Consider the following 14,518-nt stretch of genomic DNA (forward strand, 5'->3'; position numbering starts at 1 on the left):
TGTTAGTTTCGCGTTCATATCTCAAATCTACAAAAAAAATGTGAGTGTGTGCTTAAGAACGCACGGCAGAAGTTAAAACTTATTGATTGATTGAGTGATTGGTTTAATGGCTTTCAGTTGTGGTGAAAATTATTATTACTTATTAATAATAAGTATTAAATTAATAATGATAATTATTACGTATTAATTGAATATACTAAAATCAGCGACACAACAGCGAAAGGCAGCTGTCAGTATCTTTCTCGCTCGGGTACACTCGGCGGTTCCGAGTTCACCCGATCGAGCCTTTCACCTCAAAGCGTGACGGATTTTCACATCAAAAACTCTTCCACTATTTCTGTGAGATTGCTTTGACTCATACTTGACACTTGTCATAAATGTGTATATATTCATGAATCACTCATCATTAAGAATTTTGTAACGATCTATCGATATGTCATATAATATACATGGATCTGTATGTCGTCTGTATAGATAAAGTGGTTTTTAATGCTGTTGTATTGTAAGCTATCATGTGGTCCCGTGTGGTGTCAGAATCAATTATCATTAATTTTAGAAATAATTGTTAGCCAGGGATAGTGTCTGAAATTGATGTCTTTAATAATTCATATTAATTTAATTACCATTTATTAATTTGCGCAGGTGATGAAGATAATCGACAATGTACGTCCGGACCGCCAGACCGTGATGTTCAGTGCGACATTCCCGCGACAGATGGAGGCGCTCGCTCGCAGGATATTGCAGAAACCTATTGAAGTTCAGGTAATCTATATTATTGATATTATTATATATATTTTATACTAGTGGTCGCCCAGTAGTTGAAATTCAACCATGATTAAATTAAATTACAAATATTGTAGCTATACTTTTTGTAGCCAAGCTTTCAGATCAAAATAATTCGAACATTTAGAACTAATCTGATAAAAACAGTTGTGATTCTATCTATCTATGATATAGTACTACAATTCGAAGTAGGGCACAGCAGGAAATTTCCTGCTCAAAATTTGGAGCCACCTGACCGGGGTAGTACCTCGACCTTACAGAAGATCACAGCTAAGTAACACTGTTTTCAAGCAGTGTTGGGTTCCTGTTGGTGAGTAAGGTGACCAGAGCTCCTGGGGGAACTAGGGATGGGGTCGGCAACGCACTTGCGATGCTTCTGGTGTTGCAGACGTCTGTACGCTACGGTAATCGCTTACCATCAGGTGAGTCGTTTGCCGACCTAGTTATATAAAAAAAAGATATAGTACTACACTTTGCTAATTATTAAATTATTTTGGTAAAGGTTGGTGGACGCAGTGTCGTATGCAAAGAGGTAGAACAACACGTAGCTATTCTAGAAGAGGAAGCGAAATTCTTCAAGCTTTTGGAACTATTGGGTCTCTACAGTCAGATGGGCAGTATAATTGTGTTCGTGGATAAACAAGAAAACGCTGACAGTCTTTTAAAGGATCTCATGAAGGCATCCTATCCTTGCATGAGTTTGCACGGTGGTAAGTTTTAAATTTATTTATTTAAGCTTTCGTGATTTAATTGAATTTTAATAGATTAACCCTAGAAAGATAACGTTATTTTTTAGTACGGAAAAATAGCACAGGCCTGAGAGGCACACCATTTTAAAACCGATTAACTTACAAATTAAAATAAATAATATAGAGTTTTTAAACCTTAGTTTAATTTGGCATTTTTATACATATATACATGTTATAAACCATATTTTAGAATTTTCTCTTATAAAATAGGTGCCAATTGTTGAATTCAATCACAGAAAAATCACAAAAGTTACACAAAAACCAAACATGTGCCGTATCACCAGACAGGCCCTAATAATTTGAATTTATATTATATATGTAGCATGTCTTATTTTTCATGGTTTGTTATCACGCCAGTGTAAATATTAAGTATTAACTTTTATTTCCTTGTTAAGCAAACACAATAATAACAGTTTTATTATAATAAATATCCTGCGTGTGCTGTAGTGCTTCAAAAGCCTACTTCAATGACGACGTTTTTATTTTATTTTTACGTAAAATAACACGCAAATGGTATAATATTGTATAGTCTTCACGATAGTTTGCTAATTGACATGGTTTGTTTAGATTTACTTTTAAAATTTAACTGTTTATAGTCAATATAAAATCAGTTCAATATATATAACAAGTGCGTCAAGAGACGTCGTTATAATTCCTACTAATATTATAAATGTGAAAGTTTCTGTCGATGGACGAATGTTTGTTACTCTGTTACGCAAAAACTCACTAACCTAATTGTATTGAAACTTGGTACACACCTACACTACTCTACTATTCCACTTCTCTACTATTCTACTTCTCTACTATTCTACTTATCTATTATTCTACTACTCTACTTCTCTACTATTCTACTTCTCTACTATTCTACCTCTCTACTATTCTACCTCTCTACTTTTTATTCCAACATTTAAAAAGTCTGTTATACAATGACGTAGCGAGCGTAACTCGCGCCCGGGGCACAATAGCTTTTTAGCGCCCCCCTATTCGAAAACCATATAATATGTCCAGCAATTTATTTTACGGACCATTTGGCGCCCCTTTATTTATTTTTATTTATTTATTTATTCTACATTTGCAAAAATGCTACCTGTTATCGTGAAAAAAATTCTTATAAGGATCGAAAATTTGTATGCTACTAACTGCGAATTAAACGCAGACAACGTCGCTTGTACCAGCTAGTATCTTTAACAATGTGTGGACTAGTCAAGTGTTCCAATTGATGTGTACATAAATAAATAAACTACAATAATAAACACGGTAACTTTCCAATATTGATTTCCCGTTGTTTATTTCACGATGAATCATTGTATGATAAACGTTTGAAATTTTATCACAAGGAAAGGAAGAAGTTTGTATCTTTGAATGCTATGTATAGTGTTTTCTTGTTGTTGGTAAACTTTTGATAATGTGGGTTATACATATATTTAGTGAGTCAGTTCAGCCTATTGCAGTCCACTGCTGGACATAGGCATATATATATAGACATATATACATATATTTACTTAAAAGTATTAGTATATATAAAAAGTAATTAGTATATATTTTCACAAAGAATATATACTCATTGTAAAAAGTAAGTAAATCAAATATTACAAAAAATATTGCAATGTAAAACTGTAACGCGTACATAATTATAATACATTCTTGATTTTTTATGACGTTCCTAAAACTGCGTCTAACTCGATACAAATACAACATAACTCTTGATAACTATTTTATTATGAACGTAAAATCATAACTAAGTTTATCACCAATGAAGACTTAAGATTTAATTAATTCATCTTTGGTCAGTACCCTTAAACTCCAAACAAAATACATCATTAGCGACATATATATTAATGCTGGCCTGTTACAGGTATTGATCAATTCGACAGGGACTCGACAATCGTTGACTTCAAGTCGGGCAAGGTGAAGTTACTGGTGGCTACCAGCGTCGCAGCCAGGGGATTGGATGTAAAGCAACTGGTGCTGGTCGTCAACTATGACTGCCCCAACCACTATGAGGATTATGTTCATAGGTGAGTTAATTATTATGGTCAGGTAGTCTTTATACAGGGTGTCCCAAAACTCAACGCCAAGCCGAAACGGGGTGATAGGATTGATTGTAACTATCATGAGAAAAATCAGAAAAAAAATCTACCCCATGCAGTTTGAAAATTATGGGAATTTAAGAAAAACTTATAAATTTGGTCGAACTGTAACCATTTTTCGGTTATTGTGGTTAATTTTTATTATTTTTGTTCATTTAAACTTTGAATCCGTAACCTTAAATAAAATTTCTAGAACCACAATTAAAAATAATGACACAATTGCTCCAAGTTTTCTAGAATTAAGACTATTAGTTGAACTATGAATTTAAAATTTTCAAAATTTATCGACTTTGAAAAGCCCTCCTTTAAAAAAAATGTACTAAAGTGCCTTGGCAAGTGCCATTAAAAGTTTGCGCATTTAATCAGGATTGTATATAGGTACCAATGTTTACGTAAGCATAGGGGTGGGGGCAAGGGGTAGGGTTTTGCTGACTTTCACTGACAACTGACTGTTAAAAAATTACTAAAATTCTGCTTACATAGTACTTAGTTACCACTAACTTAAAAGAATTACTAGAGGTAGAATTTATAAAGCATTGTCAGCACTAGTAGACAAATTCAGAAATAATTTATTGAAAGTAATACAAACAAAACATTTAAAAGATTTTTGAAGCTCACTCTAACATCAGTCTCTCTATGTTAGTGCGTAGTTTAATTTACGTATGATAAGTTGTAATCATTAATTCCTATGTTACATAATCAAACCCATGTCTATAAAAAATTATACGGAGGTAATTATGTGATAATATATCGAAATAATAATAAACAATATACAATAAAAAAACTAACAGAAACGTCAAAAGTATAAAAAAATGATGAAATGTATTCTTTTACCGAAAACATAAACAAAGATTTATAAAATATATATTGGAACGTATGCAAACATAACATAGATAAAGTATGTAGGTACTATAAACTTTATACTAATATTATTATATACCTGAAAAGTTTCTTTGTTTGTTTAAATGCGCTAATCTCAGGATCTACTGGTTTGAATTGAAATATTCTTTTTAGGTTGGATTCACTGAAGGCTTTCACGGTAAATGTAGGCTATAGGTGATGATATATTTTAAGTTTTTTCCTAAAATAAATGTCGGTGAAACCGCAGGAGAACAGCTGATTAATTAAATATATTTATTAAATTTGTCAAAAAGTACTAGATGTTTTGTACGTTTGCCTAAGTATTTTAGGAATAATATCTTTTACAACCTTGCTTTTTAACCGCCATTACTACTTTTATGACGACGTTCCGTCAAAGATAGAGACGTGCGTTTCCCAATAAATAAACAAAAGTTAACGATAACAGTTTACAATATTGTAATCATTTTACTTGTTTCTTACTATTTCAAATTAAATGAATTTATGTAATTTCTATTAATATTATATTACGGGTATAACAGAGAGTATTTTTCGGTTACATTTTTTTGTTGTTTTTTTGGGAGATGTTTCAGAGTTGCATCTATTATGCTCAACGACTATCAGATTAGCTTACATACCTAATATCCATCAACGTTATACCAAGTCCTAGCTTTACTTGACAGTCTTAGGACTGCTGTTCTAATGTTTCACGTCAGGCGTGGATAAGCGATGTAAATTATGTAGTAAAAATATATTGCAACTAAAAGCCGTTGAAAAAAAAAGGTGTTGTTTTATATTAATTTAAACGAAAACAATAAACCATTAATAACCAATAACACATAAAATAGCTTGGAAGAGATAGCTTTTAGCCTTCCGCATTTTGTATCATACGATACTTTACTATATTCTTCTTATATTTAACATTTATATTTTATATTTTATTTACATTTTATTATTAATGGAGAAGGATGGACAGGCTAACGTGGTCTATACGGATTTTGAGAAAGCTTTCAACCGTGTAGACCATGACATCCTTCTTGAAAAGCTACACGGTCTCGGAATTCATGGCAAGACACGCAGACTGTTGTTTTTGGAGGTTACAGATCCGATTACATCCATGTACCCTCTGGGATACCCCAGGGATCTCACCTCGGCCCTCTTTTCTATAGCGCGTATATTTATGACATAAGTACGGTTCTTGTAAACTCAAAACACTATGCCGACGACAAAAAAGTATCCACGAGCGTACACACGGTTGATGATTGTAAGCGGTTACAACATGATCTTAACAACCTATTTGATTACTATACAAAGAAAAATATAAATGTTAGTATTCAGAAATGTCAATGTATTAGTTTTACTCGTAACAATAATGCTATTGTTTTTAAATATAATTTTAATGGCGTAGAAATTGGCAGAACAAAGATGGTCCGTGATTTAGGTGTATATTTTGATAGCAAAATGTTAATGTCTTCTCATATTGATATAATTAGATCCAAAGCACTAAGAAATGAAAACTGTAGTAAAAAAACGTAAGTAAAACTTTTAAAGATCCTCTTAGCTTCAAAATAGTTTATTATGCATAAGTTAGAAGCATCTTAGAATACGCTGCTCCTATATGGTCCCGTCATGGTATGATGTTTATATAAAACGCATTGAAAGTGTACAAAAGAAATTTGTTCATCACCTTAAATTTAAGTGTAGAAAAGCCGATGTAAGTGATGAATACGTAGAAATCTGCCGAGCTTATAACCTTCTGCCGTTAACGGAATGCAGGGAGGTGTTAGACATGGGGTTATTGTATGATATATTTCGTGGCCGCATCAATTGTCCGGAGTTTGTAGAACGCATTATACCATAGAGCAACACGGAGGGGAGTGGCCATTGCGTTTGTTACCGATACAAAACTTTCTGTCATTTTTTGCGGGGGGAAATTACACACATGCACACTTTATCTAATTCCCACACAAAAATAATCGTCTGTCACTACGAAACTCACACATACTAAATTAACATCACACTTATATTTTTCACACACACATAGATACATTCTATGTCATTACAGTATAATGACACGCCGCAACTACATTGAAAAGTTGCTAACAGCCGTGGTTGTAACAACTGTCGATATGCATTATCGATAAATTCAACTACTCGGTTAGGGAAATAATGTTTTTAAAGTGATACAAAGGTAAGATATTATTATAAAAATAGACTTAATTTATTATATACTACAAATCAAACATCTTCATGTAAAATAAACGATTATAAAGAGTAAAGATTTGATTGTTTGTTTGTTAGCATTGAATAAGCTCCGAAACTATTGGACCGATTCAAAAAATTATTTCATCGTTGAGAAGCTACACTATCCTTGAGCGACATAGGTTATACTATATTTTTAAAAATATTAGGGATCTTTACTAAAACTCCAATAATGTAACCCAAGGGATAAAAAAAATATCCTAAAAAATTCCTTACATTGCGTGCGCTGCAAAAACTAATGATAATAGAAATACAAAATGTAGTAAGACTTTGTAGAATACATCATTATCTACTATAATTGTATTTGCTCGCAAACGAAAAAAAAACTGACTTCAATTACATCGACAAGCAATACAATATATGTAATATATACGCGTTATCAAAGGTTACTCAAAAACATGTTATCAGATCTCGATGAAATTTAAGCGCAACCACATGATAAACATCAGCTTTCTATTAAATTAAAAATTATCAAAATTGGTCCACCCAGTCAAGAGTTCTGAAGTAACATACATAAAAAAATACACTCGAATTGAGACCCTCCTCCCTTTTTGGAAGTCGGTTAAAAAGTGTCGCGACAGCATATGTCTAACTATTATGTCACAATACGTTTGGTGCAACGTTGTTGTGCCAAACAATGCCAGTCTACAATAAACGATTTAAAATTAACCCACATTTTGAGGAGTTGATGATGTACACTGTGATGTCAACGAATCAGGAATAGGGAGCGTAGCACTAATGGCATCATAAGATGATAGCCTGTCATCTGCTAGATTGAATGATTTGTTGATGACTCTGAAAGGATGGATTTAACATTGTTAATTTTCAAAGTTGACAAATCTAAGTTTCGTTTCACTACTATGACAAAGGTGAACCATATCTTGATTACCTTGTACATGAGACAAAAAAAAAACTTACGGGACAAAAACAGTGTGGCGTTAGTGTTGGTTTGGTGCCCTCGACTAATCCTTCTATTGTTCGCCAACACTTGAAAGTTAGTGGTATTGATATGATCTGAACAAATTACACTATTTTTTGTGGGCGTCCAGGTCTGTCTGTTATTACAATTTTTTTCCATGTATCCCTTAAATTTGGATTTTCAGAAAACCTGCCAAATTTTTATATATAACATTATGGTCGAAGTTCACATTAAGTAATTCTAGTAAAATGTATTAATACTCGTAATACGCGTATTATATTTGTAGTCTTTCGACTATTGGAAGGTCCTTTTCTATATTTGCAGGGCGCGGGCGTAGGTTATACTCGCACTCTTTACAATATTATGTAGGTAGTACTTAAAAAGATTATAACGAAATTGTAACGTCCAAAGAACACGTGGCTATCGTGTGGTGGAGGGAGTAACTCAGAGCAGTGCCTAGGACTTGCGACCCAGGTGTAGGTTTAAGGAGATCTCCTTTGGGATACGTATCAACGCTCACCTTCACTGCTCGAGTTATCCGCCATAATATGTAACAATTAATTCGTATGCACAAATTAATTATCGAATGAGTCTAGGTTAAGCTACTAGCAGGATACAACAAGTGCATCGTGCCAAGCCAGAGCCAGGACTGCCTTAGCGGCGGTTGCACTATTCGTTTTATACACGTCAGAATAACTCGAGTAATATAACGAATGAGGGTAGTTGACTATCGAACGATGTGCTAGGTGGCGCAATCGTTGCATCTGTTGTTTATAAATTCCTTTCTAATTGCGTATGACAGCGCTAGTGTTGACATATTTAATTTAATGCAATTTTATTATATAACTATGTTTATTAAAAAAAGCTAGCAATATTATATTATAAATAAATCAAGATCTCAAAAATGTCTGTCACCTCTTTTGCCTTTGCCGTTTTTATCGATAACTATCTACAAACAAACCGGTAACAACACTATCGCTCGGCGACAGTGACTTCTCGGAAATAGACTCCGATCAGTCGCTCGACCGATCCGCATATTGTATGAGGGCGAGCGGCCTATGTTGGTAAACAAATCGAGTCAACACGACCGATAATATTTGTGATTTTTAAGTTTAAAAAAGGTTTAAAAGTAGTATACAAGTAATAATGTGATTAAAAAATACAGTAAATTTGACGTGGCAGATCTTTTTTTGAAGCAAAAAACAGAACAATTTGGCATTTTTTGAAGGACGTTGATTCAATCGCGCAACTAGATTTAGTCTAGTGATCAAAGCGGCTGCAACTAGTTTTATTGTACGCATATGGCCATTTGGCCTTATACCTTGACAGAGGGGAACGCTTGTACTTGGCTACTCCCCTCCGTGTTGCTCTTTGCATTATACTAAACAACCCTTCACGGCGTACAAGACACACTGCCTTATTTTATGTCCCGAACTGCTCCAGCAACTATGTAAAGAATTCTATACTTACAAGATTACCTAACTCATACAATTTGAAATTTCAAGACGTAGATATTTTCAAAGGTTCAAAAAATATTTTTCAAAATAAAATAAAACAACAGTTCTTTAAAAATAATAATCAAAACAACAACTAAAATATACATATATAATTTATATATATTTCATAAATATTTATACAATCTTCACTATTATTATTATCATTATTATATATGTTATATTTCCTTCCATATAGAGTTGTTTTTAATTTATACTTCCCAAGGGTACTAGGTTTAATATATAAATAATTTTGTTTTATTTTCTTTTTTTCACCGTGATAATGGTTTTGTGTTTCCTTTTATTTATTTATTTTTGTTTTTCACGTTTGTTAATTTAAATTTTAAACGGATGGGTGGTCGTAATTGGCCTTTTTGATTATATTTCATTCTTGTTTGTTTTATAATTTTTTCTGTGCTGTGTACCATCCCTTATAATAAATAAGGGAATATAATATAATAAATAAATACATTTTTTGTTTTTGGTGTAAAGTATATTATTATTTCAATTAAAAAAACCTCGTATACGTAGATGTGGTAGAACGGGTCGTGCGGGTAATAAGGGCTACGCCTGGACCTTCTTGACCCCAGAGCAAGGTCGGTACGCTGGGGATGTACTGAGGGCCTTCGAGTTGGCGGGGACCCCTGCGCCGCCCGAGCTGAGGCAGCTGTGGGAGACGTACAAGGAGGCCCAGGAGAAGGAGGGCAAGAAGGTCCATACTGGAGGAGGTTTTAGTGGGAAAGGTCAGTAATTTACATATATATTATTTATATTTAAGCTATCTAAAAAAATATTTAGCTATATTAGTCTGCTGCTACTTATAACAAGCATTAAGTTGCTCACCGTAGGAACAGAGGATCATGTGTGTGCGTAAAAAAAACAAACAGCCTTGCTCTTCTCTTATGTTTTTTTCGTGTATCACTAGGGTGACAATCAAATATACGCTTCCACTGATGGTAATAGTAAAATCCCAGACTCCACAGGAACTTACTTATTTTCAGATGGATATAATGCATATGTGTATGGTGATATACATATATGTATAGTGATAAATATATGTATGTATAGTGTATAATATGAGTGTATACAGTAAACGTATATACATATATATGTCCGCTAGCTTAAGCCGAGCCACTTCACAGATATGCTTTATATTCTTACGTATGTTGTGGAATATCTTGTAAACTATATAATATCGCTACTGCTAGAAACCTTTTGTCGGCAGTATTTATTGCCAGACATAAATACCAGGTTTCGGAAATTACATCAACATGCAGGTTTCCTTCCTTTGTTGGCCTGGAAATGCAGAATGTCATAGAAAAATTTGTTGGTTGATAATTTATTTTGATGGCACGAAAAAGTATTGTAATTGAGTAACTATTGTTTTATTGGTTTGTAAAATAGATAAGCAAATGTCTATAAAGTACAGTACATAAATTGTTTATTAATTTACAATAGAAAATCTGCTTAATAATCCTTAATAACTCTGCGTTTCATTTGGGTGAAGAAATGTAAAAATGTAATAGTTATAAGGTAGAATTATTCTATATAGATAATTGAGCTCTAAGCTTAATACATATTTTGCTCGTAGGTTTCAAATTCGACGAATCTGAAGCCCAAGCAGCGACTGAAAGAAAGAAGTACCAGAAAGCGGCTCTCGGTCTTCAAGATTCAGACGATGAAGACGTGGAAGGAGACCTCGATCAGCAGATCGAAACGATGCTCGCCGCTAAGAAAATTGTCAAAGAAATTAAGGTTTGGACTTATGCTATAATTGATTAAGAATAACAATAATATGAAGTATTTTTTTGGGATTCAGTAAAGATAAGTGATGTAACTTTATCTGTATGATAGGTTTTGACTCTGAACTTTTGCAATGTCTAAAATAATTTAATTTTTAGAATATATTTATCATGTGTTTGATCATTTGGATATCCTGATATTTTAGCTTTAGTTTGTAATGCAAGCGTTACTTTCACAGGCGTGTTACATCCGTTTTACACATAAGTCAAGTGCTACATAATTGACTGTAAAAGTTTAGAAATTTAATTTTGTTTTCTACCTTAGTAAAAAATATTTAATTTTAATATTTTCACTATTAACATTTTCCAATTCAAATTCCGTCCAATTACGAACTTTTTTTTGTATTCCAAATTCCCTCCAATTAAAATTGTTTTCGTGTATCACTAGCCGGGTGTAACAGTTATACCACCGCACGTACTTGTCCCTAGCCGGGTGTAACAGTTAACCACTGCTCGTACTTGCCCCAGCCGGGTGTGACAGTTAACCACTGCTCGTACTTTTTTTTTATATTACTAGGTCGGCAAACAAGCGTACGGCTCACCTGATGGTAAGAGATTACCGTAGTTTATAGACGCCTGCAACACCAGAAGCATCGCAAGCGTATTGCCGACCCAATCCCCAATCCCCCCAGGAGCTCTGGTCACCTTACTCACCAACAGGAACCCAACACTGCTTGAAAACAGTGTTACTTAGCTGTGATCTTCTGTAAGGTCGAGGTACTACCCCAGTCGGGCTGCTCCACAATTTGAGCAGGAAATTCCTGCTGTGCCCTACCTCAGTTGCCGAGCTTGTCCACAGCCGGGCGCGGCGGCGGCGCCGGCGGGCGGCGCGGACGGCAAGCTGGAGCTGGCGCGGCGCCTCGCGTCCCGCATCAACCTGGCCAAGGGGCTGGGCGTGGAGCACAAGGGCGCCACGCAGCAGGCCGCCGAGGCCATCCTCAAGGGCGCGCCCTCCGCGCACACGCTCATCACCGTCAGTACCGCCCTTTATCATTACTGTTTACTATTTTATACTTTATTGTACGCCATAAATACGTTGCAAATAAACATAAAGGTAGTTACAGACTGTGAAGTACAATGGGCGGACTTACGGCTATTTAGCCATTTCTTTCAGCCAACCCAAGTAAAGAAGGATAAATTTGTTATTAGCTCGAGACAGGGTAGTATAATTATGATAAAATTACATGCAAATATATATATATATATATATATATATATATATATATATATACTAATACAAAATACATAAATGCATACATACATAATATGTAATGTTATTATAAACCAATAAATAATAAAAAAAAATACTTTACCACGTGATGACCCTTGTTGATAAGTGGTGAGGTTTTAGACTAGCCCTTTTAAATACCCAAAATGACGTGATTTTTTTCTTGCAAAGTAAATTTAAATTTTCAGAATATTGTCCTAAAATAGAGATATAATCTGTATAAATTTTAGAAAATTTAGCATCGTTTCGCAAGTTTCTAGACAGACGTCACGTTGCAGAGTGTTTGTTGGTTGCTTTTGTTTCGAAATTGCGCGGTAAAAATAAATACACATGATATCTCATTACAGAAGAACAAGATATGAATTTCCTTTTTTAAAAGACTCCTATTCTTTAAACTAAGAGGAGGTTTTTTATTCGACTGTATTTTTTTTATACGAAAGCTCACACCTGTTATGTAGTTCCGCTAAAATTTGGGCGAGATCCGACGAATAGTTTTTCGGCTATCTCTAACATTGCGTGTTTAATTATCAATTTTTTTTCGACTAAGTATGTAATACATCGATGATGTTCTCATTTTGTTATTTATTTAACAATAACAATTTAGTACACGTACAGAATTATATAATATATTTGTCATCAAGACTCACGTATAATGGGGTGTGCTTACCCCCAGCATTTCTTTTAGCACATCCAAAAAGGTTATAGACAGAAATTAAAGGAGGTAAACGTACAATAAGGAAAAATTAAATATATAAAAATCAAAATAAAAATATTAATATATTATATAATTGATTATTACTGTGTAGTCAAATGATTGAAATATATATAAAAAAACTTGCTGACACACAAAATAATAATATATAAATATATATACTTATACCTACATAATAAAAATTATGATAAGGAAAGATAATGGCTCCTTTATTTACTTTAAAGTATATACCTAGTCATACAAGTGCGAATAGATGACGGCATTTATTACTTGTCGGATGTAAATTGAAATCGGTTTTTTTTTTCGTTTGGACAAACACAATTATTGTGCAATATATTTTTACTGTGCAGTCAAGAATTGAGAGAGAGTAAATGAATAAAACTGATGGTTTAGATATAAATAACATATTTGAATATAGGTATACATTCAGATAGATTCTTGAAAGAAAAGGTCTTTGCCTATTAGTGTGACTTTTGCAAAATTACAACGAAACACAACTTTATTTCATCATTATCCATAAGTGATTAATTACTTTAAATACAAGTTATTTCCATCATATTTTTTTAAAAATGGTTTGCAACATTAGTCCCGCTAATTTTACACTTATAAATAAATCTTGTATATAAAATTCTCGTGTCACAATGTTAGTTACAATACTCCTTCGAAACGGCCGGACCGTTTTTATGAAATTTTGTGTGCATAGGTCTATAGTTGCGGATAGGTCTGAGAATTGGCTAACATCTATTTTTTATTCCCCTAAGTTGTAAGGAGGGATATATTAAGGGAGGTTCATAACATATAATATGGCAAAACAACGTTTGCTGGGTCAGATAGTTATAAATAAATATATGTAACATACAAACACGGTCGTAGAATTCTAAGAAGAACAATATAAAAATTCGTTTTTTGCCTTTTTTTTTAATAGGGTCATTTATCATTAACTTAAAATTATGCTTAAAGAATTTATACTACTTGTATTAGAGGCGATTTGAAAGGAATTTAATTTATTTTTAACTAGCGACCCGCCCTGTTTCAAACGGTTGCAAAAACCATAAGTGTTCCTCTAGTATATTATGCATGTATTATACATATAAACCTTCCTCTGAAATCACTCTATTTACTAAAGAAATCTGCATCGAAATCCGTTGCGTAGTTTTAAAGATCTAAGCATACATACGAGTACATACGGGAAGCGACTTTGTTTTATACTATGTAATGATTCTCTTGTATCTCAATTTAATCATTATTACTAGTTGACAAACGTTGTATTGCGAACTGTTACAAGCGTGAAGTTCTGAAATTTGGTAGTTTTCTGTACAACTTCCTTAGTATTCCTTATCTTAAGTACCTAACTAGTATTAAGAAAATATAAAAAAAAAAATTAGCCGAACCGGTCCAGCTATTCTCGAGTTTAACATTCATTAATTTTTATTACATTATTGTTTTTAATCTGTCTCAATATTTAAAAGTGCTAACACACCGATATCATCACAACACACACCCCTATCACACCTCTCCATTGATCATATCAGATAACCGTTGATGATAGTAAGAAAGTGATAACTAGCAATAACTCCACCTTAATTGCTGTCACTTGATAATAATGTTTAGAATCAGTAGAT

The 14,518-nt window shown here is 33.4% G+C and overlaps 1 protein-coding gene across 1 annotated transcript in view; it reads left to right on the forward strand.

Moving 5' to 3' along the window:
• The window catches only part of LOC123660340 (probable ATP-dependent RNA helicase DDX46), a 30,825-nt gene that overhangs the window by 9,994 nt on the left and 6,313 nt on the right, over positions 1 to 14,518 (forward strand). The window contains exons 11-16 of the mRNA XM_045595440.1: positions 643 to 762; positions 1,286 to 1,493; positions 3,388 to 3,550; positions 9,686 to 9,897; positions 10,746 to 10,909; positions 11,756 to 11,929. Of these exons, the coding sequence (XP_045451396.1) occupies positions 643 to 762; positions 1,286 to 1,493; positions 3,388 to 3,550; positions 9,686 to 9,897; positions 10,746 to 10,909; positions 11,756 to 11,929 (1,041 nt within the window). The remainder of the gene's footprint in view (positions 1 to 642; positions 763 to 1,285; positions 1,494 to 3,387; positions 3,551 to 9,685; positions 9,898 to 10,745; positions 10,910 to 11,755; positions 11,930 to 14,518) is intronic.

The sequence above is a fragment of the Melitaea cinxia genome, chromosome 15 (genome assembly GCF_905220565.1).
Source record: "Melitaea cinxia chromosome 15, ilMelCinx1.1, whole genome shotgun sequence".
NCBI lineage: Eukaryota > Metazoa > Arthropoda > Insecta > Lepidoptera > Nymphalidae > Melitaea > Melitaea cinxia.